The following is a 25,765-nucleotide window of genomic DNA, read 5'->3' as shown; positions in this document are numbered from 1 at the left end:
ATAAGTGTATTCTTTTAAAACAACGAGAGGTGACATAAAATAATTTTACACCTAATGAATCGCAAATTATGTAATACCTCATCTGTTAAGACAGCTATCTTTCCGGGTGGATTTGCCGCGCGATTTGAGGCGTCATGTCACGGACTGAGCGGCTTCTCCCGCCGGAGGTTCGAGTCCTCCCTGGAGCATGGGTGTGTGTATTGTTCTTACAAGGGAACCTCCCCATCGCACCCCTCTAGATTTAGTTATAAATTGGCACAGTGGATAGGCATTGAAAAACTGAACACAGATCAATCGAGAAAACAGGAAGAAGTTGTGTGGAAATATGAAAAAAATAAGCAAAATACACTCCTGGAAATTGAAATAAGAACACCGTGAATTCATTGTCCCAGGAAGGGGAAACTTTATTGACACATTCCTGGGGTCAGATACATCACATGATCACACTGACAGAACCACAGGCACACAGACACAGGCAACAGAGCATGCACAATGTCGGCACTAGTACAGTGTATATCCACCTTTCGCAGCAATGCAGGCTGCTATTCTCCCATGGAGACGATCGTAGAGATGCTGGATGTAGTCCTGTGGAACGGCTTGCCATGCCATTTCCACCTGGCGCCTCAGTTGGACCAGCGTTCGTGCTGGACGTGCAGACCGCGTGAGACGACGCTTCATCCAGTCCCAAACATGCTCAATGGGGGACAGATCCGGAGATCTTGCTGGCCAGGGTAGTTGACTTACACCTTCTAGAGCACGTTGGGTGGCACGGGATACATGCGGACGTGCATTGTCCTGTTGGAACAGCAAGTTCCCTTGCCGGTCTAGGAATGGTAGAACGATGGGTTCGATGACGGTTTGGATGTACCGTGTACTATTCAGTGTCCCCTCGACGATCACCAGAGGTGTACGGCCAGTGTAGGAGATCGCTCCCCACACCATGATGCCGGGTGTTGGCCCTGTGTGCCTCGGTCGTATGCAGTCCTGATTGTGGCGCTCACCTGCACGGCGCCAAACACGCATACGACCATCATTGGCACCAAGGCAGAAGCGACTCTCATCGCTGAAGACGACACGTCTCCATTCGTCCCTCCATTCACGCCTGTCGCGACACCACTGTAGGCGGGCTGCACGATGTTGGGGCGTGAGCGGAAGACGGCCTAACGGTGTGCGGGACCGTAGCCCAGCTTCATGGAGACGGTTGCGAATGGTCCTCGCCGATACCCCAGGAGCAACAGTGTCCCTGATTTGCTGGGAAATGGCGGTGCGGTCCCCTACGGCACTGCATAGGATCCTACGGTCTTGGCGTGCATCCGTGCGTCGCTGCGGTCCGGTCCCAGGTCGACGGGCACGTGCACCTTCCGCCGACCACTGGCGACAACATCGATGTACTGTGGAGACCTCACGCCCCACGTGTTGAGCAATTCGGCGTTACGTCCACCCGGCCTCCCGCATGCCCACTATATGCCCTCGCTCAAAGTCCGTCAACTGCACATACGGTTCACATCCACGCTGTCGCGGCATGCCACCAGTGTTAAAGACTGCGATGGAGCTCCGTATGCCACGGTAAACTGGCTGACACTGACGGCGGCGGTGCACAAATGCTGCGCAGCTAGCGCCATTCGACGGCCAACACCGCGGTTCCTGGTGTGTCCGCTGTGCCGTGCGTGTGATCATTGCTTGTACAGCCCTCTCGCAGTGTCCGGAGCAAGTATGGTGGGTCTGACACACCGGTGTCAATGTGTTCTTTTTTCCATTTCCAGGAGCGTATATAAACTGAGTAGTCCATGCGGAACGAGAGGTCCTTGGTTCAAGTCTTCCCTCGAGTGAAAAGTTTACTTTATTTATTTTCGCAAAGTTATGATCTGTCCGTTCGTTAATTGACGTCTCTGTTCACTGTAATAAGCTTAGTTTCTGTGTTTTGCGACCGCACCACAAAACCGTGCGATTAGTTAGACGAAAGGACTTGCCTCTCCAATGGGAACCGAAAACATTTGATCGCAAGGTCATAGGTCAACCGATTCCTCCACAGGAAAACACGTCTGATATATTCTATACGACATTGGTGACGGCATGTGCGTCACATGAGAGGAATATGTTGTCGACCCACCTAACTTGTACACTTGGCGAATGGGTAAAAAGTTTCTTCTACCTTGCCCGATTTAGGTTTTCTTGAGGATGTGACAATCACTCGCAAGAAAGTGATGAAAACATAAGAGTTTGTCACGTAAACTGCAACAAATGAATGCAACAGTTTCACATTCGCACAGTTTTCCCTGTGCTCTGTCAAAACGTATGTATTTAACATTTTCAAATTTTTCCGTGCGTAGACCGTCGAATCCTGCATATGTCCAAGCAAATCTGAACATGTCCTGGAATTATGGAGAGCGAAGTTGATTATGTGTGAGTGCCTAAACTTTGATAATTGACACACGATCACGTAAACAATACTGCTCTGTGTACCTGTGCAGCTTCGCAAAATCATAGAATCTTTTCACAAAGTTTTTCACTTGCCGAAAACCAAACACGTCTAACGGTTGCACAAGAGGTGTACAACCTGCAGGAATGGTAATCACGTCTACTCCAACATTAAAATTGTCTGAAAATAAAAAATTAAACTTTTCACTCGAGGAAAGCCTTGAACTAAGGACCTCTCGTACCGCAGCAGCTCACTCTAACCACGAGACCACGGCGCTCCTGCGCTCACATAATCCTTGATGTTGCTTATCTTGCACATTGACTACTGAGTTTGTATATTTTGCTTATTTTACATAGTTCCACACAACTTCTTCTTGTTTTCTCGATTGATCTGTGTTCAGTTTTTCAAGGCCTATCCACTATGCCAACTTATAACTAAATCTGAGAGGGCTGCGATGGGGAGGTTCCCTTGTTAGCATAAGTTAGTTTAAGAAGTGTGTAAGTCTAGGAACCGATGACCTCAGCAGTTTGGTCCCTTAGGAATTCACACATATTTTTTGAAAGGTCTCTCGTTGTAGGATGACACAGAAGCGTATTCACAACTGTTCGTTGCATCTGGATGTTGGTCTATACAACACAGACGAGTGTACTGTTTGTAGCATAATTGGTAGAGTCTAGGGCGAGGCATTGGTGGCACACACCTGCGAGAACATGTTAATCATCTCAGACTGAGCAGAGGGAATGTAGTACAATTATAACCAAAATACTTTATTTTAATTCACGGGAGTCAAAAGTAACCAACTTAATGTGTTTATACACACAGTTCAGCAAACACGCACGTGAAAGTTCTTGATTACTCTTAACTTGGAGTCCAAACACATCCCAACACCCGCAATATTTAAAATATTCATTCGAAACTTTAGAAGAATTTCTAATGAATAAATTGGCCAGAACTTTTGTGAAGGATTCTATATGATGAGCGACTCGTGAGTCAGCAACATTCGAGACCTTCATGTTACAGCCAAAAACAAGTGTATAATTAGCTGGAGAAGTTTACTGTTCGTCCCTTACTCGGACTGTGCCAGTTAAATAACTGAAACTAACCACGAAAAAAAATAATTAAAAAAAATCAGTCAAGTGCTGGAAAACATTCCTGGGGTAAAAAGATTAACATGAAAAGGAAACTTGATTTTATGTTCTTATTGACCAAGTAGGTCACTCAACAACATAAATGCCTATCCTTTCTTAGCTGATTCCTATTTTTTACAGACTTCCTTACTTTTCTTCATCTGTTAATGTCTTCTTTCACTTTATCTTTCTTTCTTTCTCCCTTCCATATTGTTCTTGATTTCTTATTTTTAGTTGTTCTCTAGACTTTCTATTTTGCCCTTAAGGGATATTAAATTAGTTTCAATCTTTGGTACAGTTTATTTCTAGTTCTGTCCTTATTTCTGTGATACACTTCACTGCTCATTTCTTACGGATATAGGGTCATTTTTTTGTTTGCTTTGTTAGTCTGCTCTCGTTCACTTGTAAAAGGTGTCCAAAAAGTGATACCGTGTGCTGTGTCATTACCTCCGAATTATTAAGTATTTTGTTTTATTTTACATTTCGCCCATTATTTTTCTCCAAATGTCCTTTTAAAGTATATATTTTCTATCCAGTTTACCCAATTTCCTTTCATTTTTTCCCTTAGAACAGATTCCTCCAGCTTAAAATTAACGCTTACATCATATGTTAGATGTCAACGGGAACATATCAGCTATGGAATTTTTTAGGTAAGTAGCTGTCAAGATAGCATCCAGGTATAGAAGCCCTAGAACGTATATTCTATCTAAATTTTCCTGCACCAAGACCAGTTTCTGCTATATCTATTTCTCTGTCTGCTAGTAAAAACTTTAGAACAATTTAAATGCTGTCGACCACTATATGGAGAGCTCTGTCGCTTACAAATGTCCATATCCATGCAAGCGGCGTGGGTGTGAATGTTTCGTAGCGCTGTGTTACAGATTACGGCAGTGTCGGAGTGGACAGCGACACAGTGCCGGCTCGCAACTGCAGGCGACATATTCCCCAGCTACACAGTGGTGAAGTCTCATCACTGAAATTTCGGAGATAGCGCTCAGAATGTTTCATTACATTTCATTTGTGTGGAATAGTACTGGAGGTAAACACGTTAGGTCTCCAACAGACAATGGAAATACACTAAATGGCCAAAGATCTCTGGACGCGCCACGGAGTGCTACCTGTATGGAATGAGGTCAAACGGAACACGACATAGGAAAAACATGTTCATACAAAGTGATAACCAACGTGGTCGAACAGTCATGAGTGTACTGAAAGAGAATCAAATTTAAAGGCAGCAGCATAATTATAACCTTGTACTTCATGTAAGAACTACTAACAGCGTGAGTATAGTCTTATGTACATGTCAATATTCTCTAAATGATTTCAAGTATACAATTAAAGTTATATTATTTACTCACTTCTTCACGTTCACCCAGTGATTCTCCATTCTCAACTCGAAAGCGTCTTCCTTGTAGTTCATGGCCGTTGGCTTCAATCTGTGGTAGCTGAAAAAAAAATTAAAAAGTGTAAGATAACGACATTTTTCGCTATCTGTTTAGCACAATAAGTTTCTTAAATATTTACCCACCACAAGCTTGAAATTTTACAACAAATACACAGTTGAATGTTTTTTCAAGAACATCCGTTGGAAGTTTACACTTTAAGGACTTATATAATAATGAGCGTTCAGGCGCACACACACACACACACACACACACACACACACACACACACACAAAAGGTACTGCACGTAATAGAATGTCTCGTACTATGATATTGAACGGCAGTGTTGTATTATGCTGACTGATCTTGGCAAGGAGCGACATTGACAGTGCAAGAAGTAGCAACTAATTAGTGTGAATACTAAACTGTTTGGCGCCTGGCTCAACTGGTGCGGACGGCTCCTCTCATTGGCGAGTTGGACATATCGGGACATATCGTCCGAAGGTCTGAATCTGAGGTGCTAAATGTTTGACTGTGCTGTCCGGTAGAGGATCGTATGTATCCTGTGAAACACTGTTCCTACGAACGTTTTTCTCCATAGACCACGGTGGTGACGAAGAATTAAGCCCTATTTTATTTTTATGCACTAAACACTTACCACAATCAACCTTTTAGGCTACGGATTACAAGAAACTGCGGAGTTGAACGATTCGAATGCATTCATAGATAACCAAAATTATCTCAGTCCTTAATGTCCGCTCATATACTCGAACAACTCCGTTATTATCTTGTCATTTAGTCCTTGGACCACAGTAAAACTTTCCAGAGCCCATTTAGTACTCATTGTTGTATGTCATACGTTGTGGTGGTCTTTAGCCTGAATAATGTTAGATGCAGAATCCTATGCTAATCTGTCCTGTACACGTCTCTTTATCTGTGGTAACTACAGCGTCCTACATGCATTTGACGCTGCTTACTGTATTCAAGCTTCGGTCTCTCGCCAAACTTCCCTCCATTAACAAACTGACGAATCGTTGATGCCTCAGGATGTATCTATCAATGGACACCTTTCTCAGTCAGTTTTTACCATAAATTTCTTTTTTCCCCGATTTCGATTCGCTACCTCCTCGTTTGTGATTGGATCTACCCAACTAATCTTCAGAATTATCTGTAGCACTACATTTCTAAATATTGTATTCTCTTCTTGTCTAGCCTGTTTATTGTCCATATTTTACTTCCATACACGGCTTTTCAGAAAAAGACTTCCCAACGTTTAAACCTATATGCGATATTAAGAAATTTCTCTTCTTCAGAAACGGTTTTCTTGCTATAGCCATAAATCCTTCGCATCGCCTAATTTAATACGAATACATTCCAGTATAGCTATTTTAGTTTTATTGATTTATATTATAACCTTTTTTCAAGACACCATAAATTCCGTTCAACTGGTCTTCTAAGTGCTTTGCTGTCTCTGACAGAATTACAATGTGAACAGCAGCTCTCAAAGATTTTGCTTCTCCTGCATGAACATTAGTTCCCCTTCCACATTTCTCTTTCATTTATTTTAAAGCCGACTTGCTCAGCATACACACTGAATAACATGGGAGGTAGGCTACAACCCTAATTTATCTGGAACCTTCCAGTGTATCTTTCCCATAGTCATGCATGCTTTTTCAACCTTGCATATGTCCTTCAGCCATTCCTGCTGAGCTATTTTGTAATTTATGTCAATATCATTACTTAGACAAACGTATTCCAATTTGTCCACTTAATTTCCTGTATTTTTATATTTTCCCCTATTTTTGCTTTAGTTGCACATGCTTCTACGTTCTTGCGTTTTTCTGATTTACCATTTTGCATTCACTGTCAGTCTACGTTTTTAGACGTCCATATTTCTGTTGCCTGCTTAATTTGCTATGTTTTTATACTTTCTCCTTTTGTCAATTAGCTTAAATATCTTGTATATTTGTGAAGAGTTTCCGTCTTGTCTTTTTGCCTTATTGATTCACTTTTGCCTTCAATATTTCATCCCTCAAAGTTACCTATTTGTCTTCTATCGTATTCCATTCACCTGTTTCAGTCAAGCTTTGCCTAATGCTGCCTTTGAAACTCTCAGCCCAACCTCACGTTGTTTCAGTTCATCCAGATTCCACATCTTTAATTTAATACCTTCCTACAATATCCTCTGTGTTAATCTTCAGTTAATAACCAATAAATTATGGTCAGAGTTCACACATTTCTCAAAAAATATTTTGTGGTTAAAAATCTGGTTTAGGAATCTCTGTCTTACGTGTTCATAAATTATCTGGAACCTTTCGGCGTCTCTGCGTCTCTTCCACGTATACAAACTTCTTTCATGATTCCAAATTCAAGCATTATCTAATACTAAATTACGCCCTGTACAAAGTTCTGCCAGGTGGTTTCCCCTTTCATTCCTTTTCTGCAGTCCATGTTCTATTATTTTTCCATCTCTTCCTTTTCCTACTATCAAATTTCAGTCCTTCGCCGTAACTAAATATTCTTCAACCTTAAGTATCTGAATAATTTCTTTTAGTTTCTTCGTACGTTGTGTCAATATCTTCGTTTGCGGAGCTACTAAGCATATAAACTTAAACCATTGTGGTGATTTTTGGCTTTGTGCATGTCTGGGCTACGATAATGCGTTCACCGTGCTGTTCACAGTAGCTTATCCACATCCCTGTTTTGTTATTCACTATTAGATCTCCTCCTGCAGTACCCGAATTTGATTTTGTGTTGATGGTCCTGTAGTCACCTGACCAGAAATCCTGTTCTTCCTGCCACCGCACTCCACTTATCCCCAGTACAATTTTAACCTATCTATTGTCCTTTTTCAATTCTGTAAAATGCCAACCCGATAAAGAGATCTAACATTCCGGTAGGAAAGCAGTTTCTTTCCTTATGACGGTACTCTTCTGAACAGTCCCCATACGGAAATCCAAATGGAAAACTACCCAAGGGGACGCCATCATTACTAGGCCAACAGTAGGGGTGCACGCCTCTGGGAAACATAACGAATATAATTTCATCTTACTTGGAGCAGTTCGCAGTATCGACATGGCAAGACCGTGTTGCCTGACATTACAAGGCCAGATCAGTCAACCACTCAGACTGTCGCACCTGCAACTTCTGAAAAGTCTGCTGTATGTCGTAACCAGTGTAAATCCTACTTCGACATACATTTCTCCAAGAAATCTGTAATTCTTTTCCAGTCGACAACTAATTGGTCCTCCCTGTCGGTACTAGAATGTGGAATATTTGAAACCTGTGCTGTACAGTGCTAATAAAGCGGATTTCAGAGTCTTCAGTGTCATCGTGCGGTAAAAATGTTGCTAATCTTGACAGAGTCATTAATTATAAAACGTCGATTCCTTTTCACAGATGGTGAGATGAATATAAGTGTCGTAGCGGCCCCTTATCAGTACAGGGCCTGCACGACAAGGAAAGTGGGCCGCCAACCTCCCTTCAAGAGCTTAGATCGAAATATCGTCAGTGGATGTAAACAACAACAGACTTTCCGCATAAACACGCAACTACCGTACTTCGTAAAAAGCCATGTGACAGAGAGCCTACAGCTAGGCCAGCTTCGCCGAATACCTACGCCGGCTCTAGCATAGTAGACACTCGCCGTAGCATGCAGTATAAAGTTGTATCTTTGTAATTGTGTAAAGTAGTATTTTGGTTATTATTTTCTTTTCATTTTCTTGTACTCTTATCTGGTTTTTGCCCCCACAAGAATTGTTGTACTTCTTGTTGTTCTTGCGTTTGGAAATTAGCACTTGCTAAGAAGGCGTTTTAGTCATAATAAAGTGTGCTCAAATTGGATCGTTCGTTCTTTCCTGCCGACTGCAGAACTCTACAGTAAGAGTTGTAAATAAGATACTGTGTAGTATGTCCTTTTTTTCTTTAAAGATTCTAAATGGTTTGTGAATGACGTCATAGAATTCCTGTGTGTTACTAAGTGACACAGTCAGAAATCACATGATGAACATCGGTTGGAGTCAGGTCTTTCCACCCATCCTCGCTTAGTTTTCTTCTCTAATTTAAATCTCAGTTGTTTCTAATATCAGAGGTAAACAACGCCGTCTAATTCTATCGTTCATGCTTTTATTGCTCGACCAGCCTTTTAAGTGCTGTTCAGAGGACAGCGGCACAAGCGCTTAACGTCCAATATTCCCCGGTGCGTCCTTGTTCCCTATCCTTTTGCACGCCTTCGCCTTGGAGTAGACTTATACTAAGTGTTAAAGTTAGTCCTTGCGTTTCAGCTTGCATTTGGCCTAACTGTACGAACTGGTCCACCTGTTTCCCCCAGGAACACACCACAACACAGTGCTGAGCACATTGCTACGGATTTGCTTGGTTGGAGTAGAGATTCGTTGTTCTGATTCTTTCGAATATCCTATATCAGACCAAATTTTGAATGACTATTGGGACATCGCCACTGTTTACGAATGCGGCGGTTGCACATTTGAGTCTGCCATGGGTACAGATTTCATATGTACACCTTATGTTTAATAAGTACAGGGAGCGGCGCTGAAAGCCGGACAAATGAAACGTTTTCCTTAAAGCAAATTTATTAAAACAAAATACAAATGAAAATGAAAATCCTCTTACATATAAGTAGTGGTATCTTTCAAAAGGAACATTATTCGATGTAACCCCTTCAGCCGCAGTGACTGCTTTCAAGCTTGTGCTGATGCGATAGCACGCACTCTTTAAAACAGCGCTGCCCATATTCGCGAATGCTTCTTCGATAGCTGTGTGTAGAGATGCGACATTAGGGTGCCCTGTCTTATTGGTAACTCTTTCAACTACGCTCCAAACATAGTAGTTGAGGGGGTTCAAATCCAGGGTATTCGGGGGCCAGAACTCCTTCTACCAGAAAATGTCAACGTTATCTGAGAGCCAGTTTTGGACTAAATGGCTTGGAAGAGGTCCTCTACTGCCATCCGACGCATTGTTCGCTCTCTGGCATTCAATAATGACGCCAATTTCCTTAGCAATTGCCCCGGATCCTCCGATATCAGCGCCTCAGTCTTTTCGATGATTGCCGCAGTTCGTGACACATGTTTCCTCGAATGTAGTTTCCTCGCCGGACTAGCGGAACCATCCCCAGACTTCTCCAAAGCATTATACTTCGCCACAATATCGTAAACATTTCATCTCGGATACCCGAAGACTCAAAACTATTTCAGTGGGCGAATGCCCCGTGCGAAGACTTTCGATAATCGCGGCTTTTCCGTTGCTCTCCGCACTTGTCAATAACATAACGGCCATTTTGAGGCTCTGACTGTTTACTAGATGCCTATGGCTTTCAAGAACGCCAACTTGAACTATGGCGTAACTATGATATGGCAGGAAATTCAAACTGAAATTCGTCCGCATTTAAGCGAAAGATCTTACGGAGCAATTTATTGGCCTGATAACGACGTATTTTTTTATTTTTTATTCTGAGTTCTGGAAGCCCATTAGTTGCGACAGCAGTAGAACACGCAAGGTCAGAACTTTTTTTTCAGAAGTCGCAAAAATGTGGATATGAATGCACATTCGAATGTGACTGTAGCCACTATTTCCTTCAGAAAATTCGTTCACAGCTCTTCTCATTCAAATATGTGCTAAATCCGGCGTCCAATAGGTTAACGTTGTCTCCCGGATGTAGACATAGCGAATGCTGACCCCTGTTACAGACACTTTTTAATTACTTTTTTATATTTTTATGAGCTATGTAGCTCTAAGGCAAGGAGCACTAGTTTAGCAGGCCGCAACTGTACGATGATTCGGCTGAGCCTTTGATAAGGAAACACCAGCAGCGATTCACAGAAACCACGATAATTTGAATTATGATTGTCGGACTGAGAGGAAAATCTACGTTCTCCAGTGTTATATTCAATTGACATAATGTTTGCCTGACTCTGTTTCTGCAGCCGCCAACAACCACGAACACGAAGTTGAATGTATCTAGATTTCGCTCTGCTTAGAAACAGTATTCTGTAAAATATTTCTTTTTCTGTATTTCAGTATCATTCCAATCATTCCGAAAGAGAGTGTGAGCGTTGGCTTAGTTTAAGTAAGAGGTGAGTCATTGTTGAAGAAACTATCTAGGATATTTAATTGAAGTGATATAGGGTCTGCCAATTGTTCTGAGTGAGTTAGAGAAATCTGGAAGAATCTAATCGGCTTCCAACACCGAAGTCGCCGAAGCATGCTAGCACTGTGTCTCTCGTTACAGAAGGAGCCGATTCTAGTATTAGCGGCGAAATAAATTTTTGTTACCTTTATTTGACTGGAAAGGGTATCAGAAGTGGTTTCGTAACGTTTCTGATCACCAGACCTCGAGAATAAATCTCAAAACTGTTCACAATGTCTCGTTCAACGAGGGTATGTAATTCTCGGTGATCCGTCCGACTGAAAGGGACGTTAAAGTCGAGGCTTCGTTTGGTTCTCACTGAAAGGGGTGGACAGTGCCCCTACTGAATTACACTAATCCCAATTCTTCCAGTCCACACCGGTCTAAAAACAAAAAACAAAACAAAAAAAAACACAAACAAACACACACACACACACACACACACACACACACACACACACACACACATACGCTAAAAATGCACGCGTCACAACTATTCATGCGATACAGAAACACAGTTAACTACCTCCACAACTTTGATTCTACGCGCCTTTCGGCTAAATTGAGAGTAACTTACTGGAAGACGAAAACTGTGTGCCTGACCGAGACTCCAACTCGGGACCTTTGCCTTTCGCGGGCAGTTGCTCTACCATCTTTGCCACCCAAGCACGACTCACGCCCCGTCCTCACAGCTTCACTTCCGCCAGAACCTCGTCAGTAAAGCCTTTGCCCGCGAAAGGCAAGGGTCCAGAGTTCGAGTCTCGGTCCGGCATACAGTTTTGATCTGCCAGGAAGTCTCATATTAGCGCACACTCCGCTGCAGAGTGAAAATCTCATTCTAAATTGAAAGTAATCTGTAGCAGACGGATGGGCTGCGATATGAAACCTTTCCCTTGAATGCAAAGCGAGTGTTTGACGTTTGACGCTTTCCTGTGTAATTTATCTGTGGCACTCTTAAGACCAGAGTCAGAGCTTTGTAGTTATCGGGGATAGGGACACCAGAGCAGTAGTCAATCGGCATTCTGTGATTTCGAAGCCTTCCCCAGAGTACTGAAACAGGTGAGCGCACAGGGGGAGCAGCGCTGCTGCCGGACGACCGTCGTTCGCTAAGTGAGCACCAATCTACCCTATCCCTTTGAGGAATTTAAGAATTTCCCTGGAGCCTACAAATGGCCGTTGCTACTCTAATGGAACCTGACTGTTGCCAAGGCCAGAGGAGCGGAAGAATCAGTGGTGGCTTTGCCGCTTTTCGCCGGACTACAGAAGATTTCATACAACGTTTGATTGTTTATTAGGCTATATACAATATTTGCCGTTTAGAGACACGTTAATTTTAAGCGAGTTATCAGGCTTAATTACCGCTAATAATCCCTATCAAATATACGAATACTGATTACAATGGTAAAAAGATCTTTTTTTCAATAACACAAGCAGTATGTACCTTTTCTGGATGATGTAATTCTGTACTGGTCTTAGTTTTATGTAATAATGTTTTTGTAAATGTTTGCGGTAGCCTATGTATTGTGTGTATATGACAAAATGATACGCTTCCGCGACAAGGCTTCCACATGCAAAGAGCAAACTAATCTGCCAGTACACAGAGGAATCAAAGAAATGAGTGACGTAAGAGTAATGAAATATAAAGAAAAAGGCCTAAAAGATTTACTTCCAGATTTCCTGCTATAATTTTCTAAAGGAAAGTCTTTTCGTAAATGCAGGCAATAGTAGCCTTAATAACGCTTTTCCAATTGAGAAATGTCCTAGTGGAACTGTTCTCCACGTTAATCTCTAACGGCGCTAAATTCGTCCGGGAAAGCGTCCGAATGATCAGTCAAGAAATCTGAGATGTTACATCCCGTGCGGTGGTGGAATCTCATAAGGATTCCCTTGAGTACGGGGTCGCAAAAGGACTATGATGTTAACAGCATTCGACGCCCCAAATATTGTCTACCATTGCAACCAAAGTATTAGCCGCTAATGACAACAGGGGGGGGGGGGGGGGCGAGACTGGGAGTATCCAATGGTGAGCATATCATGAAGCAACGGACCACAGTTGAACTGCTTAGTCGACGAGTAACTTACCACAGTGCTACAGTGCTAGTGGTGTTGATGCAAAGCAGAGCAATGACAACGATAAACGAAGCAAATATTGCATAATATCTACAGCAGTTGCCGAAGTTGACATATCGTCAGTAAGGAGACCAAGAAATTTCACAGAATGAAAAAGAAGTGGCAGATGAAATATTACCGTTTCCGTAAGATGAGTCAGTGGAATGTGTGCTGTCATGTACGCTCGACTGTCCGGACAATGTACACTCCTGGAAATGGAAAAAAGAACACATTGACCCCGGTGTGTCAGACCCACCATACTTGCTCCGGACACTGCGAGAGGGCTGTACAAGCAATGATCACACGCACGGCACAGCGGACACACCAGGAACCGCGGTGTTGGCCGTCGAATGGCGCTAGCTGCGCAGAATTTGTGCACCGCCGCCGTCAGTGTCAGCCAGTTTGCCGTGGCATACGGAGCTCCATCGCAGTCTTTAACACTGGTAGCATGCCGCGACAGCGTGGACGTGAACCGTATGTGCAGTTGACGGACTTTCAGCGAGGGCGTATAGTGGGCATGCGGGAGGCCGGGTGGACGTAACGCCGAATTGCTCAACACGTGGGGCGTGAGGTCTCCACAGTACATCGATGTTTTCGCCAGTGGTCGGCGGAAGGTGCACGTGCCCGTCGACCTGGGACCGGACCGCAGCGACGCACAGATGCACGCCAAGACCGTAGGATCCTACGCAGTGCCGTAGGGGACCGCACCGCCACTTCCCAGCAAATTAGGGACACTGTTGCTCCTGGGGTATCGGCGAGGACCATTCGCAACCGTCTCCATGAAGCTGGGCTACGGTCCCGCACACCGTTTGGCCGTCTTCCGCTCACGCCCCAATATCGTGCAGCCCGCCTACAGTGGTGTCGCGACAGGCGTGAATGGAGGGACGAATGGAGACGTGTCGTCTTCAGCGATGAGAGTCGCTTCTGCCTTGGTGCCAATGATGGTCGTATGCGTGTTTGGCGCCGTGCAGGTGAGCGCCACAATCAGGACTGCATACGACCGAGGCACACAGGGCCAACACCCAGCATCATGGTGTGGGGAGCGATCTCCTACACTGGCCGTACACCTCTGGTGATCGTCGAGGGGACACTGAATAGTGCACGGTACATCCAAACCGTCATCGAACCATCGTTCTACCATTCCTAGACCGGCAAGGCAACTTGCTGTTCCAACAGGACCATGCACGTCCGCATGTATCCCGTGCCACCCAACGTGCTCTAGAAGGTGTAAGTCAACTACCCTGGCCAGCAAGATCTCCGGATCTGTCCCCCATTGAGCATGTTTGGGACTGGATGAAGCGTCGTCTCACGCGGTCTGCACGTCCAGCACGAACACTGGTCCAACTGAGGCGCCAGGTGGAAATGGCATGGCAAGCCGTTCCACAGGACTAAATTCAGCATCTCTACGATCGTCTCCATGGGAAAATAGCAGCCTGCATTGCTGCGAAAGGTAGATATACACTGTACTAGTGCCGACATTGTGCATGCTCTGTTGCCTGTGTCTATGTGCCTGTGGTTCTGTCAGTGTGATCATGTGATGTATCTGACCCCAGCAATGTGTCAATAAAGTTTCCCCTTCCTGGGACAATGAATTCACGGTGTTCTTATTTAAATTTCCAGGAGTGTATGTACATTCGATAGCACAAGAAACGGGCCCCCCTGAATTCCAATGTGTAGGCCGCACCTGACTGTATGCAACCAGCAGAGCATAGCTGTGTCGCAGGTCCTCGAAACCCTCTGCAGTACAGTCGTTTGACTATCACAATGGGTACCACAAGACTACAGAGAACACCGCTCTTCATGGCAGTCACTCAAGATGTAAAATCAATACCATCATACGACAAATATTAGAAAACACGTTACTGGAGATAAGACAACGCTTGTAAATTAAACTTCACTAAAATAAGTAACACCGCAGAAGTATTACCATACATATTAAATGACGTGACGAGTTGTTCGTGATCCGAATTTGAACCCACTGTTAACCAAACAGGGCTTTCGTGCTGACTGAGACTCGACTAGGCATAAAGAGACGTAAAATATCTAAGTGTTCACCAGCATAAGTGTACTGGAAATAAATGACGATACGTTTAGCACTGCACCAGGAAGTCCATGAATCTTGTATTGCCCCCTGAGAAGTAACCACAAAACATATGTAATAAAGTGCAACGCGCAAGTGTGAAATGCCATCAAATAAAGTTTGTGGTGATGGATAGAGAGTAGAACCCAGTGCCTATATGAATTGTTAACTAAGCAAACTTAGATATCAGGTATTAAATACGTTCACCAATAGCGTGATACTCGTACCTGAAACGACGAAAAAATTATGTTTGCCCGGCAAGGATTCGAACCCGGTACCTTTGGCTAATTTTTTTTTATAGCTACGAATAGAGATGAAATATTTACTGTGTCTTCATCGCTAGCGAGATGTGCACATGTTCGGCTAGAGGTAACTCGGGGAATAGTTCTGTGCTTCTGTGCTGCCTGTGACTTCAACCCTATGCATATTGTCGTTGTTGACCCCACATGAAGAAGTGTAAACTATCAAATTCCCTTTCACTAGTAGTTACTAACGCGACGATCGTAGCGACCTGAAGGAGTCTGGCACCGTGAGGAAACAACGAAATGATGGGACACTATCATCTTGAAGAGTTCAAATCAAGAGAAAAATTGGAAACGGAGCTCAAATCCCAGTCCATTTTTCAAAATCTCAAGGTCACTTAGAATAATTAATGAAGATCCTATAATCTTACATGACAACTGGTTCGTGAACTAAAATAACATTACTTGTTTAAGAAAGCTTACTAGCGACAGAGTTTCTGCAAGCAGCGATTTCCGCCTCTGGCAGCCAAAACTAATCCTACTTTGTTCCAGTCAGCAGCGAAAGGACATGTTTAATGTTGACTTGGTGCCAGGGCACAGTCCTGCATTTTTTACTTGGCATTATTGGAGGTGAAGACAGTGTGTTTGTGGTTGTTAAGAAATGGAGCCCCCACCGGGAATCGAACCCACTCCCTACCCATTACATGCTAGCCGCAGTCCAACCAACCACCGATTTTAACATGTGTTAGCATCGTGTTTTTGTCATAATGGGATATGCAGCACAGGGTACAAGAAGTGTTGACTTCCACTTAAGCTGCTGTTGTGAATAACCTATTCGTGGTCTAGTAGTCAACGTCATGCAGTGCGAATGCAAAGCCGTGCATCAAACCCATCCTTTCCCTTTTTTAAATTCATATTTCGTCTGTCTGCCAAGAGCATCAGTATGAGAGAAGGTCAGAGACAGTTTCATTCATTTTCTAATCAGCCAGTACTAAAAAACAAATCTTGTGGAAACATGTTTGTGAAAGGGCGCATGGGTGCCTGTCATGGTAAGACCAATTTCAGCCCCATCAGCCAGCGGCCGCTTGTACACAGACCGGCGTCCACCCAAGTGATCGCGACGCATCGTGCATAGAGCCTATGATCTCCAGCGCACTTTACTGCGCTCGAATTAAAGAGTATAGTATTATGTGGCGTTGCTTATGATATAGTACTATATTTGAGCGTACTCTGTGGCGATTTTGTATAGCATGTTGCTATGGGTATTTCACTATGGTCTTATTCTGCTCAAGGTTGTGGCCAAGCGGTTCTAGGCGCTTCAGTCTGGAACTGCGCGACCGCTACGGTCGCAGGTTCGAATCCTGGCTCGGGCATGGATGTGTGTGATGTCCTTAGGTTAGTTAGGTTTAAGTAGTTCTAAGTTCTAGGGAACTGATGACCTCAGATGTTAAGTCCCATAGTGCTCAGAGCCATTTGAACCATTTTGTTCAAGTTTGTAGTTAGTTCGTGCCATAACAACTTCAATATTTTCCACTTTTGACGTTATGAGAAGCATCGTTTGTGCATTAGAAAACGGAGTCTAAAACGGACATTTGACATTGTGTTCTGTTTGTGTTTAATAAAAGGGTGTAGGCAGTTCGAACCACTTGTGCCCTGTTTGGAGTGAGTGCTATCGAGAAAGTTAGGTTGTATTGTTTCAAGTTCTGTCGTTTCGAAGTAAGTTAATCACACATTCAGGAAGAGACACAGGCGTTGATGAAGGACATTTATGCGATTTACAACTATGGTCGATGACAGAGTATCCGATAACTAGCAAATGTGATGACCAATTGCGACACTTGCCTTCTGAGGTCATACTGAGGTTAAAAGAAAGAGAGGAGGATTACGGTACAATGTCTCGTCGAAAACGAGATTAGATAAGAAGCAGAACCTCAAACTGGGAAGGACGGGGAAGGAAGTTGTCTGTGCCCTTTCAAAGGAATAATCCTGCCATTTGCCGTAACAGATTTAGGATCACCGTAAACCTAAATCAGTGCGGCCTGATGGCGATTTGATGTACCGTATCGTAACTTCATGAGCAGAAAAAATAGTGGGTAAGCCATAGCAAATATTATCTCAAACGATGGGCTGTATACGTCCATAAAATGTATTGTTATTGATATACATCTGGTGATACAAAGAAGGTGTTTTGTGTTAATAACTGTTTCAGAGGTACGTGTCTTCCGCAGTTGACATTTGTTGCCAACAAATGAAATCCCTTGCAGTCGCAGAGTAACAAATCCGACCTGGAAGACAACAGCCGGCCGTTGTGACCGAGCGGTTCCACGCGCTACAGTCCGGAACCGCACCACTCCTACGGTCGCAGGTTCGATTCCTGCCTCGGGCATGGATGTGTGTAATTTCCTTAGGTGGACGTGTGTAATGTGCTTAGGTTAGTTGGGTTTAAGTAGTTCTAAGTTGTAGGGGACTGATGACCGCAGATGTTAAGTCCCATAGTGCTCAGCTCCTTTTGAACCACTTTTTGAAGACAGCACAAAGGGGCTTGGTTGGCAAACACACCTACCGCTCGTCTTCTAATCTGTCACCCGCAAATGTTTACCTTTCTCGCCCCTTATCGATCATCCACCAAGAAAGTTTGTTCGTTTCTGTTTGTCTAGTTTTGGCGACTGCGTTTTAAACGTGGCTTTACTCAGAATCAGCAAGTCGCTAAATGCGCATCATCAGGCGGTTTTCCATAACGAGACAGAGTATGTTGTTGACAATTTCTCTGATATTTGTGTCTATTTTGTTCAATAACCTAACGGGATACTCTATTAATATGCCCTAAACTAATACAACTAATGTCTCATCATAATACCATGCAAAGAATGGCTATCTTAAATTCATGTGAAGTCTTTTGTCATACTCAAGGAGTATAGATTTAAGTGTCAGGAAGTCTTTTCTCAAAGTATTTGTATGGAGTGTAGCCATGTATGGATGTCAAACTTGGACGATAAATAGTTTAGACAGGAAGAGAATAGAAGCTTTCGACATGTGGTGCTACAGAAGAATGTTGAAGATTAGATGGGTAGATCATGTAAGTAATGACGAGGTGCTGAATGGAATTGGAGAGAAGAGAAATTTGTGGCACAACTTGTCGAGAAGAAGACATCTGTTGGTAGGACATGTTCTGAGGCATCAAGGGATCACCAGTTTAGTATTGGAGGGCAGTGTGGAGGGTAAAAATCGTAGAGGGAGGCCAAAAGATGAATACACCCAGCAGATTCAGAAGGATGTAGGGTGCAGTAGATACTTGAAAACGAAGAAGCTTGCAAAGGATAGAGTGGCATGGAAAGCCGCATCAAACCAGTCTCTGGACTGAAGACCACAACAACAACAACAACACCTCTAGATCTACTGGTTACTGGACATAGCGAGACATCTTATGATGACAATGTTTCTAAAGATGTCGTTGTGAGTTCGATATAGCTGTTTGTAGCTCTGTCACAGAGGAGGTAAAATGTTGCTCTCGGGCCTGTTTGTAACTGACAGCTACTACCTCTTACTCTTTACAGTGCATCGACATTTTAATGGAGCAAGCGACGAACTGGAACGTTCATCGCCGCCTCATTGATCTTGTGATGGCAGACACAGATAATTCGCAATGTAGACAACGAGATTAGTTGTAGTTGCTGCGTGAAAGCACTCTCCCCTCTCTGTAAACATATATTTGATTAGTCGATGACACACCAAAGTGGAATTCCCGCAGGATCTATGATTGGTATACCAGGAATATATCAAGTGAAACTTGCAAGACAATGTTTTGTCAGTCTAGGTAATAACAAAGGTATCACAGCGTCACTAGACATGTTTCATTATGTTATCATGACACAATCATAGTCGTAGCAGTACCAATATATCTATGCAGGCAAAATCTTGCTTGAGTGGGCTAACAATGTAGGAGTGTATCTTGTCCGTCAACGATACAGTGCCTTAATTACTTTTCCTACGACGTCATGAGGAGTATTCTAGTATTTATGGTAAGGAAGAAGAATGGAAAGTTGCACAAACCACTGCCATGCCGGCCTTGTGGCCGAGCGGTTATAGGCGCTTCAGTCTGGAACCGCGCTGCTGCTACGGTCGCAGGTCCGAGTCCTGCCTCGGGCATGTATATGTGTGTAATGTCTTTAGGGTAGTTAGGTTTAAGTAGTTATAAGTCTAGGGGACTGATGACCTCAGGTGTTAAATCCCATAGTACTCAGAGCCGTTTGAACCATTTTTGAACCACTGCCATGCATACGAAAGAAAATAAGCGTAAACCACTGAGTTACAATTCCATTTCATTGATCGACCTGTAGCAGGACGTGAGAACAAATACTTTGTTCCAAAATTGTGGAGTACCCCGAAATACATTACCTATCGACATCACACCAGCTTCAATTTGGAAAGCATCACTCTTGTGAGACACGGCTGGCACTTTATTCGCACAATGTACAAGTGAGATACACCTTCTGCTATTTCTAATATGTATAAACTATTTAGCAGACAACCAGAACATGTGCAAAGGAATTTTGCATGATATTCAGAATAGCAAAGGCACTGCAATATCGTATTTATCCGCTGATACCGGGCTAGCGAGTTTCAAGCAAAATGTTTTAAAAATGGCTCTGAGCACTATGGGACTCAACTGCTGTGGTCATCAGTCCCCTAGAACCTAGAACTACTTAAACCTAACTAACCTAAGGACATCAGACACATCCATGCCCGAGGCAGGATTCGAACCTGCGACCGTAGCAGTCGCACCGTTCCGGACTGCGCGCCTAGAACCGCGAGACTACTTCGGCCGGCTAAAATGTTTTACCTGCACGGGAAATATACATAGTGGATGTAGGAGTACTGGTTGGAGACGCGTGGTTAACGACATAGGGAAGTTTGGGTCTCGCCGTGTTCTTGCACGGACAGTCAGATGGTAAAATAAAATGGTTCAAAAAATGGTTCAAATGGCTCTGAGGACTATGGGACTTAACATCTTAGGTCATCTGTCCCCTAGAACTTAGAAGTACTTAAACCGAACTAACCTAAGAACAGCATACACATCCATGCCCGAGGTAAGATTCGAACCTGCGACCGTAGCAGTAGCGCGGTTCCGGACTGAAGTGCCTAGAACCGCTCGGCCACTGCGGCCGGCGTCAGATGGTAAGGCCACCGCCCTCAATAAGCGGCATAACTTTTCACTGTCGTCATTCCATTCTATAGCTCATGGTTGTCCATAGTCGGAATTGCGAATACATTTAATGCATTTAATAACGGCTGTCATCGTCATGGTGCAAATATCGCGAGCGTTAATAAATCACTTATACTATGATGTCTTTTATTAAAGTTTACTGTCACCCTTCCTCACATGGAGAATGGGTTTCGTTGAATCGGAGAACAACTTCGGATCAAAAGTAGTTGCGGATCAGCCATTGATGTGGCTTAAGAACGATGTGTACAGAACCTTAAACTGACTTGCAGATGTTCTCCAAATGAAGGAAACCGGTTATCACCGTAGAAAAGTGCGATGGTACACTGCAATAAAAGGCATTATAATAACTCAGTTGTGCAGAGTTTTCTCGACTTGACAATATACCAAGGCTTCATAAATAACTGATCTATTGCTCCAACACTTTATAAAGGATTCCTCGGCCAATATTATTCACCTCCATCATGGAAAAGTTAGTTTTGTGTTTCGGTGACTTTTGCATAAACCACAGATTCATACAGTCTTAAAACATTTATGTCATAATGTTACCAAATGCACAGTATTTTGACAGAAATCTTTCTCGATTCGGCAGGTGCTATATAACGGTTTTGAAAAGAAAATTATTCATCTGTTCAATCTATCGCTTCAAGTCAGATGTAATTCATAAGAATTAGGGATTGTTTATCTGCACGGTGCGCGCTGCGACGTTGTTCCAATAACTCTTCGATACCAAATTCTGGTAAACATTCCATAAACTACGTAAGTTAAATGTTTTTGAACACAGAATTTAAAATATGAACCATGGACCTTGCCGTTGGTGGGGAGGCTTGCGTGACTCAGCGATACAGATGGCCGTACCGTAGGTGCAACCACAACGGAGGGGTATCTGTTGAGAGACCAGACAAACGTGTGGTTCCTGAAGAGGGGCAGCAGCCTTTTCAGTAGTTGCAGGGGCAACAGTCTGGATGATTGACTGATCTGGCCTTGCAACATTAACCAAAACGGCCTTGCTGTGCTGGTACTGCGAACGGCTGAAAGCAAGGGGAAACTACAGCCGTAATTTTTCCCGAGGGCATGCAGCTTTACTGTATGATTAAATGATGATGGCATCCTCTTGGGTAAAATATTCCGGAGGTAAAATAGTCCCCCATTCGGATCTCCGGGCGGGGACTACTCAGGAGGATGTCGTTATCAGGAGAAAGAAAACTGGCGTTCTACGGATCGGAGCGTGGAATGTCAGATCCCTTAATCGGGCAGGTAGGTTAGAGAATTTAAAAAAGGGAAATGGATAGGTTAAAGTTAGATATAGTGGGAATTAGTGAAGTTCGGTGGCAGGAGGAACAAGACTTCTGGTCAGGTGATCACAGGGTTATAAACACAAAATCAAATAGGGGTAATGCAGGAGTAGGTTTAATAATGAATAGGAAAATAGGAATGCGGGTAAGCTACTACAAACAGCATAGTGAACGCAGTATTGTGGCCAAGATAGATACGAAGCCCACACCTACTACAGTAGTACAAGTTTATATGCCAACTAGCTCTGCAGATGACGAAGAAATTGAAGAAATGTACGATGAAATAAAAGAAATTATTCAGATAGTGAAGGGAGACGAAAATTTAATAGTAATGGGTGACTGGAATTCGAGTGTAGGAAAAGGGAGAGAAGGAAACATAGTAGGTGAATATGGATTGGGGCTAAGAAATGAAAGAGGAAGCCGCCTAGTAGAATTTTGTACAGAGCACAACTTAGTCATAGGTAACACTTGGTTTAAGAATCATGAAAGAAGGTTGTATACGTGGAAGAACCCTGGAGATACTAAAAGGTATCAGATAGATTATATAATGGTAAGACAGAGATTTAGGAACCAGGTTTTAAGTTGTAAGACATTTCCAGGGGCAGATGTGGACTCTGACCACAATCTATTGGTTATGACCTGTAGATTAAAACTGAAGAAACTGCAAAAATGTGGGAAATTAAGGAGATGGGACCTGGATAAACTGAAAGAACCAGAGGTTGTACAGAGTTTCAGGGAGAGCATAAGGGAACAATTGACAGGAATAGGGGAAAGAAATACAGTAGAAGAAGAATGGGTAGCTCTGAGGGATGAAGTAGTGAAGGCAGCAGAGGATAAAGTAGGTAAAAAGACGAGGGCTGCTAGAAATCCTTGGGTAACAGAAGAAATATTGAATTTAATTGATGAAAGGAGAAATTATAAAAATGCAGTAAATGAAGCAGGCAAAAAGGAATACAAACGTCTCAAAAATGAGATCGACAGGAAGTGCAAAATGGCTAAACAGGGATGGCTAGAGGACAAATGTAAGGATGTAGAGGCTTATCTCACTAGGGGTAAGATAGATACTGCCTACAGGAAAATTAAAGAGACCTTTGGAGAGAAGAGAACCACGTGTATGAATATCAAGAGCTCAGATGACAACCCAGTTCTAAGCAAAGAAGGGAAGGCAGAAAGGTGGAAGGAGTATATAGAAGGTTTATACAAGGGTGATGTACTTGAGGACAATATTATGGAAATGGAAGAGGATGTAGATGAAGACGAAATGGGTGATACGATACTGCGTGAAGAGTTTGACAGAGCACTGAAAGACCTGAGTCGAAACAAGGCCCCCGGAGTAGACAACATTCCATTAGAACTACTGACGGCCTTGGGAGAGCCAGTCATGACAAAACTCTACCAGCTGGTGAGCAAGATGTATGAGACAGGCGAAATACCCTCAGACTTCAAGAAGAATATAATAATTCCAATCCCAAAGAAAGCAGGTGCTGACAGATGTGAAAATTACCGAACTATCAGTTTAATAAGTCACAGCTGCAAAATACTAACGCGAATTCTTTACAGACGAATGGAAAAACTGGTAGATGCGCACCTCGGGGAGGATCAGTTTGGATTCCGTCGAAATGTTGGAACACGTGAGGCAATACTGACCTTACGACTTATCTTAGAAGAAAGATTAAGAAAAGGCAAACCTACGTTTCTAGCATTTGTAGACTTAGAGAAAGCTTTTGACAATGTTGACTGGAATACTCTTTTTCAAATTCTAAAGGTGGCAGGGGTAAAATACAGGGAGCGAAAGGCTATTTATAATTTGTACAGAAACCAGATGGCAGTAATAAGAGTCGAGGGGCATGAAAGGGAAGCAGTGGTTGGGAAAGGAGTGAGACAGGGTTGTAGCCTCTCCCCGATGTTATTCAATCTGTATATTGAGCAAGCAGTAAAGGAAACAAAAGAAAAATTTGGAGTAGGTATTAAAATTCATGGAGACGAAGTAAAAACTTTGAGGTTCGCCGATGACATTGTAATTCTGTCAGAGACGGCAAAGGACTTGGAAGAGCAGTTGAACGGAATGGACAGTGTCTTGAAAGGAGGATATAAGATCAACATCAACAAAAGCAAAACGAGGATAATGGAATGTAGTCGAATTAAGTCGGGTGATGCTGAGGGAATTAGATTAGGAAATGAGACACTTAAAGTAGTAAAGGAGTTTTGCTATTTAGGAAGTAAAATAACTGATGATGGTCGAAGTAGAGAGGATATAAAATGTAGACTGGCAATGGCAAGGAAAGCGTTTCTGAAGAAGAGAAATTTGTTAACATCGAATATAGATTTAAGTGTCAGGAAGTCATTTCTGAAAATATTTGTTTGGAGTGTAGCCATGTATGGAAGTGAAACATGGACGATAACTAGTTTGGACAAGAAGAGAATAGAAGCTTTCGAAATGTGGTGCTACAGAAGAATACTGAAGATAAGGTGGATAGATCACGTAACTAATGAGGAGGTATTGAATTGGATTGGGGAGAAGAGAAGTTTGTGGCACAACTTGACTAGAAGAAGGGATCGGTTGGTAGGACATGTTTTGAGGCATCAAGGGATCACAAATTTAGCATTGGAGGGCAGTGTGGAGGGTAAAAATCGTAGAGGGAGACCGATAGATGAGTACACTAAGCAGATTCAGAAGGATGTAGGTTGCAGTAGGTACTGGGAGATGAAGAAGCTTGCACAGGATAGAGTAGCATGGAGAGCTGCATCAAACCGGTCTCAGGACTGAAGACCACAACAACAACAACAATTTAAAATACTTTATAAATCCTTACGTAATATCTGATGAAGTCAGAGAGGCTGTCTGTCCCAATATTCTGCATATTTAATAAAATTATGTGGCTCTAAATCCCGGAAAAGACAATTCGGCTCTATAGTGCAATCAGCACCAACGAAAGAACAATATACGACTTGCAGATGAACGAAATACGATTAACAACGCAAAATCAGCGCACCTCTTCACGCGAAACGTTAATAAGCATTTGAATTCATGGAACTAAGTAACGAAGTTTGCGCTAATTACGATGCTGATCAAGCATTCAATTACAGAGGTTTGCTACGTCAGAGGTGTGATAATACTATTCTCTCTCGCTTCATAAACGAACTGTCTTACCATACGAAATTTGCCTGCCTTTGTTTGTCAATATCAAGGCTTCAACGACTGTGTTAGGTAAAAATAGGATATGACAACACATTTAATATCTTCACACTGTTCTATTATTTATTCTAGCATAAAATGTTTTGTGTTATTAGATGAAAGGTATTAAGTTTGTTCATTTATTTGTTCTGAAAGTTTTAACGAAGGTAATGGCTACAATTTCGCGTGTCAACATAGGCATATATCTTAACAAAGCATAAACCATAAAAATTAAATGAGACTTATGTACCTTTGTTCAACTTTTTTGTCAGAGTACGCGAAAGAACATGCCCCCCTTCTAACAGCCGTGTACCGAAGTCTCTAGAGGAACGGAAGGTTCCAAATGATTGGAAAAGAGCACAGGTAGTTCCAGTTTTCAAGAAGGGTCGTCGAGCAGATGCGCAAAACTATAGGCCTATATCTCTGATATCGATCTGTTGTAGAATTTTAGAACATCTTTTTTGCACGCGTATCGGAGCATGGAATATCAGATCCCTTAATCGGGCAGGTAGGTTAGAAAATTGAAAGAGGGAAATGGATAGGTTGAAGTTAGATATAGTGGGAATTAG

The 25,765-nt window shown here is 43.0% G+C and overlaps 1 protein-coding gene across 2 annotated transcripts in view; it reads right to left on the bottom strand.

Annotated features, from left to right (window-relative positions):
- The window catches only part of LOC126299380 (GTPase-activating Rap/Ran-GAP domain-like protein 3), a 1,486,407-nt gene that overhangs the window by 264,827 nt on the left and 1,195,815 nt on the right, over positions 1-25,765 (bottom strand). For both annotated transcript variants that reach the window (XM_049991244.1, XM_049991245.1), the window contains exon 4: positions 4,905-4,991. In XM_049991244.1, the coding sequence (XP_049847201.1) occupies positions 4,905-4,991 (87 nt within the window). The remainder of the gene's footprint in view (positions 1-4,904; positions 4,992-25,765) is intronic.

Source organism: Schistocerca gregaria, chromosome X (assembly GCF_023897955.1).
Source record: "Schistocerca gregaria isolate iqSchGreg1 chromosome X, iqSchGreg1.2, whole genome shotgun sequence".
Classification (NCBI taxonomy): domain Eukaryota; kingdom Metazoa; phylum Arthropoda; class Insecta; order Orthoptera; family Acrididae; genus Schistocerca; species Schistocerca gregaria.
The sequence above is the reverse complement of the archived record's forward strand: the minus strand, read 5'-3'. Positions and strand labels throughout refer to the sequence as shown.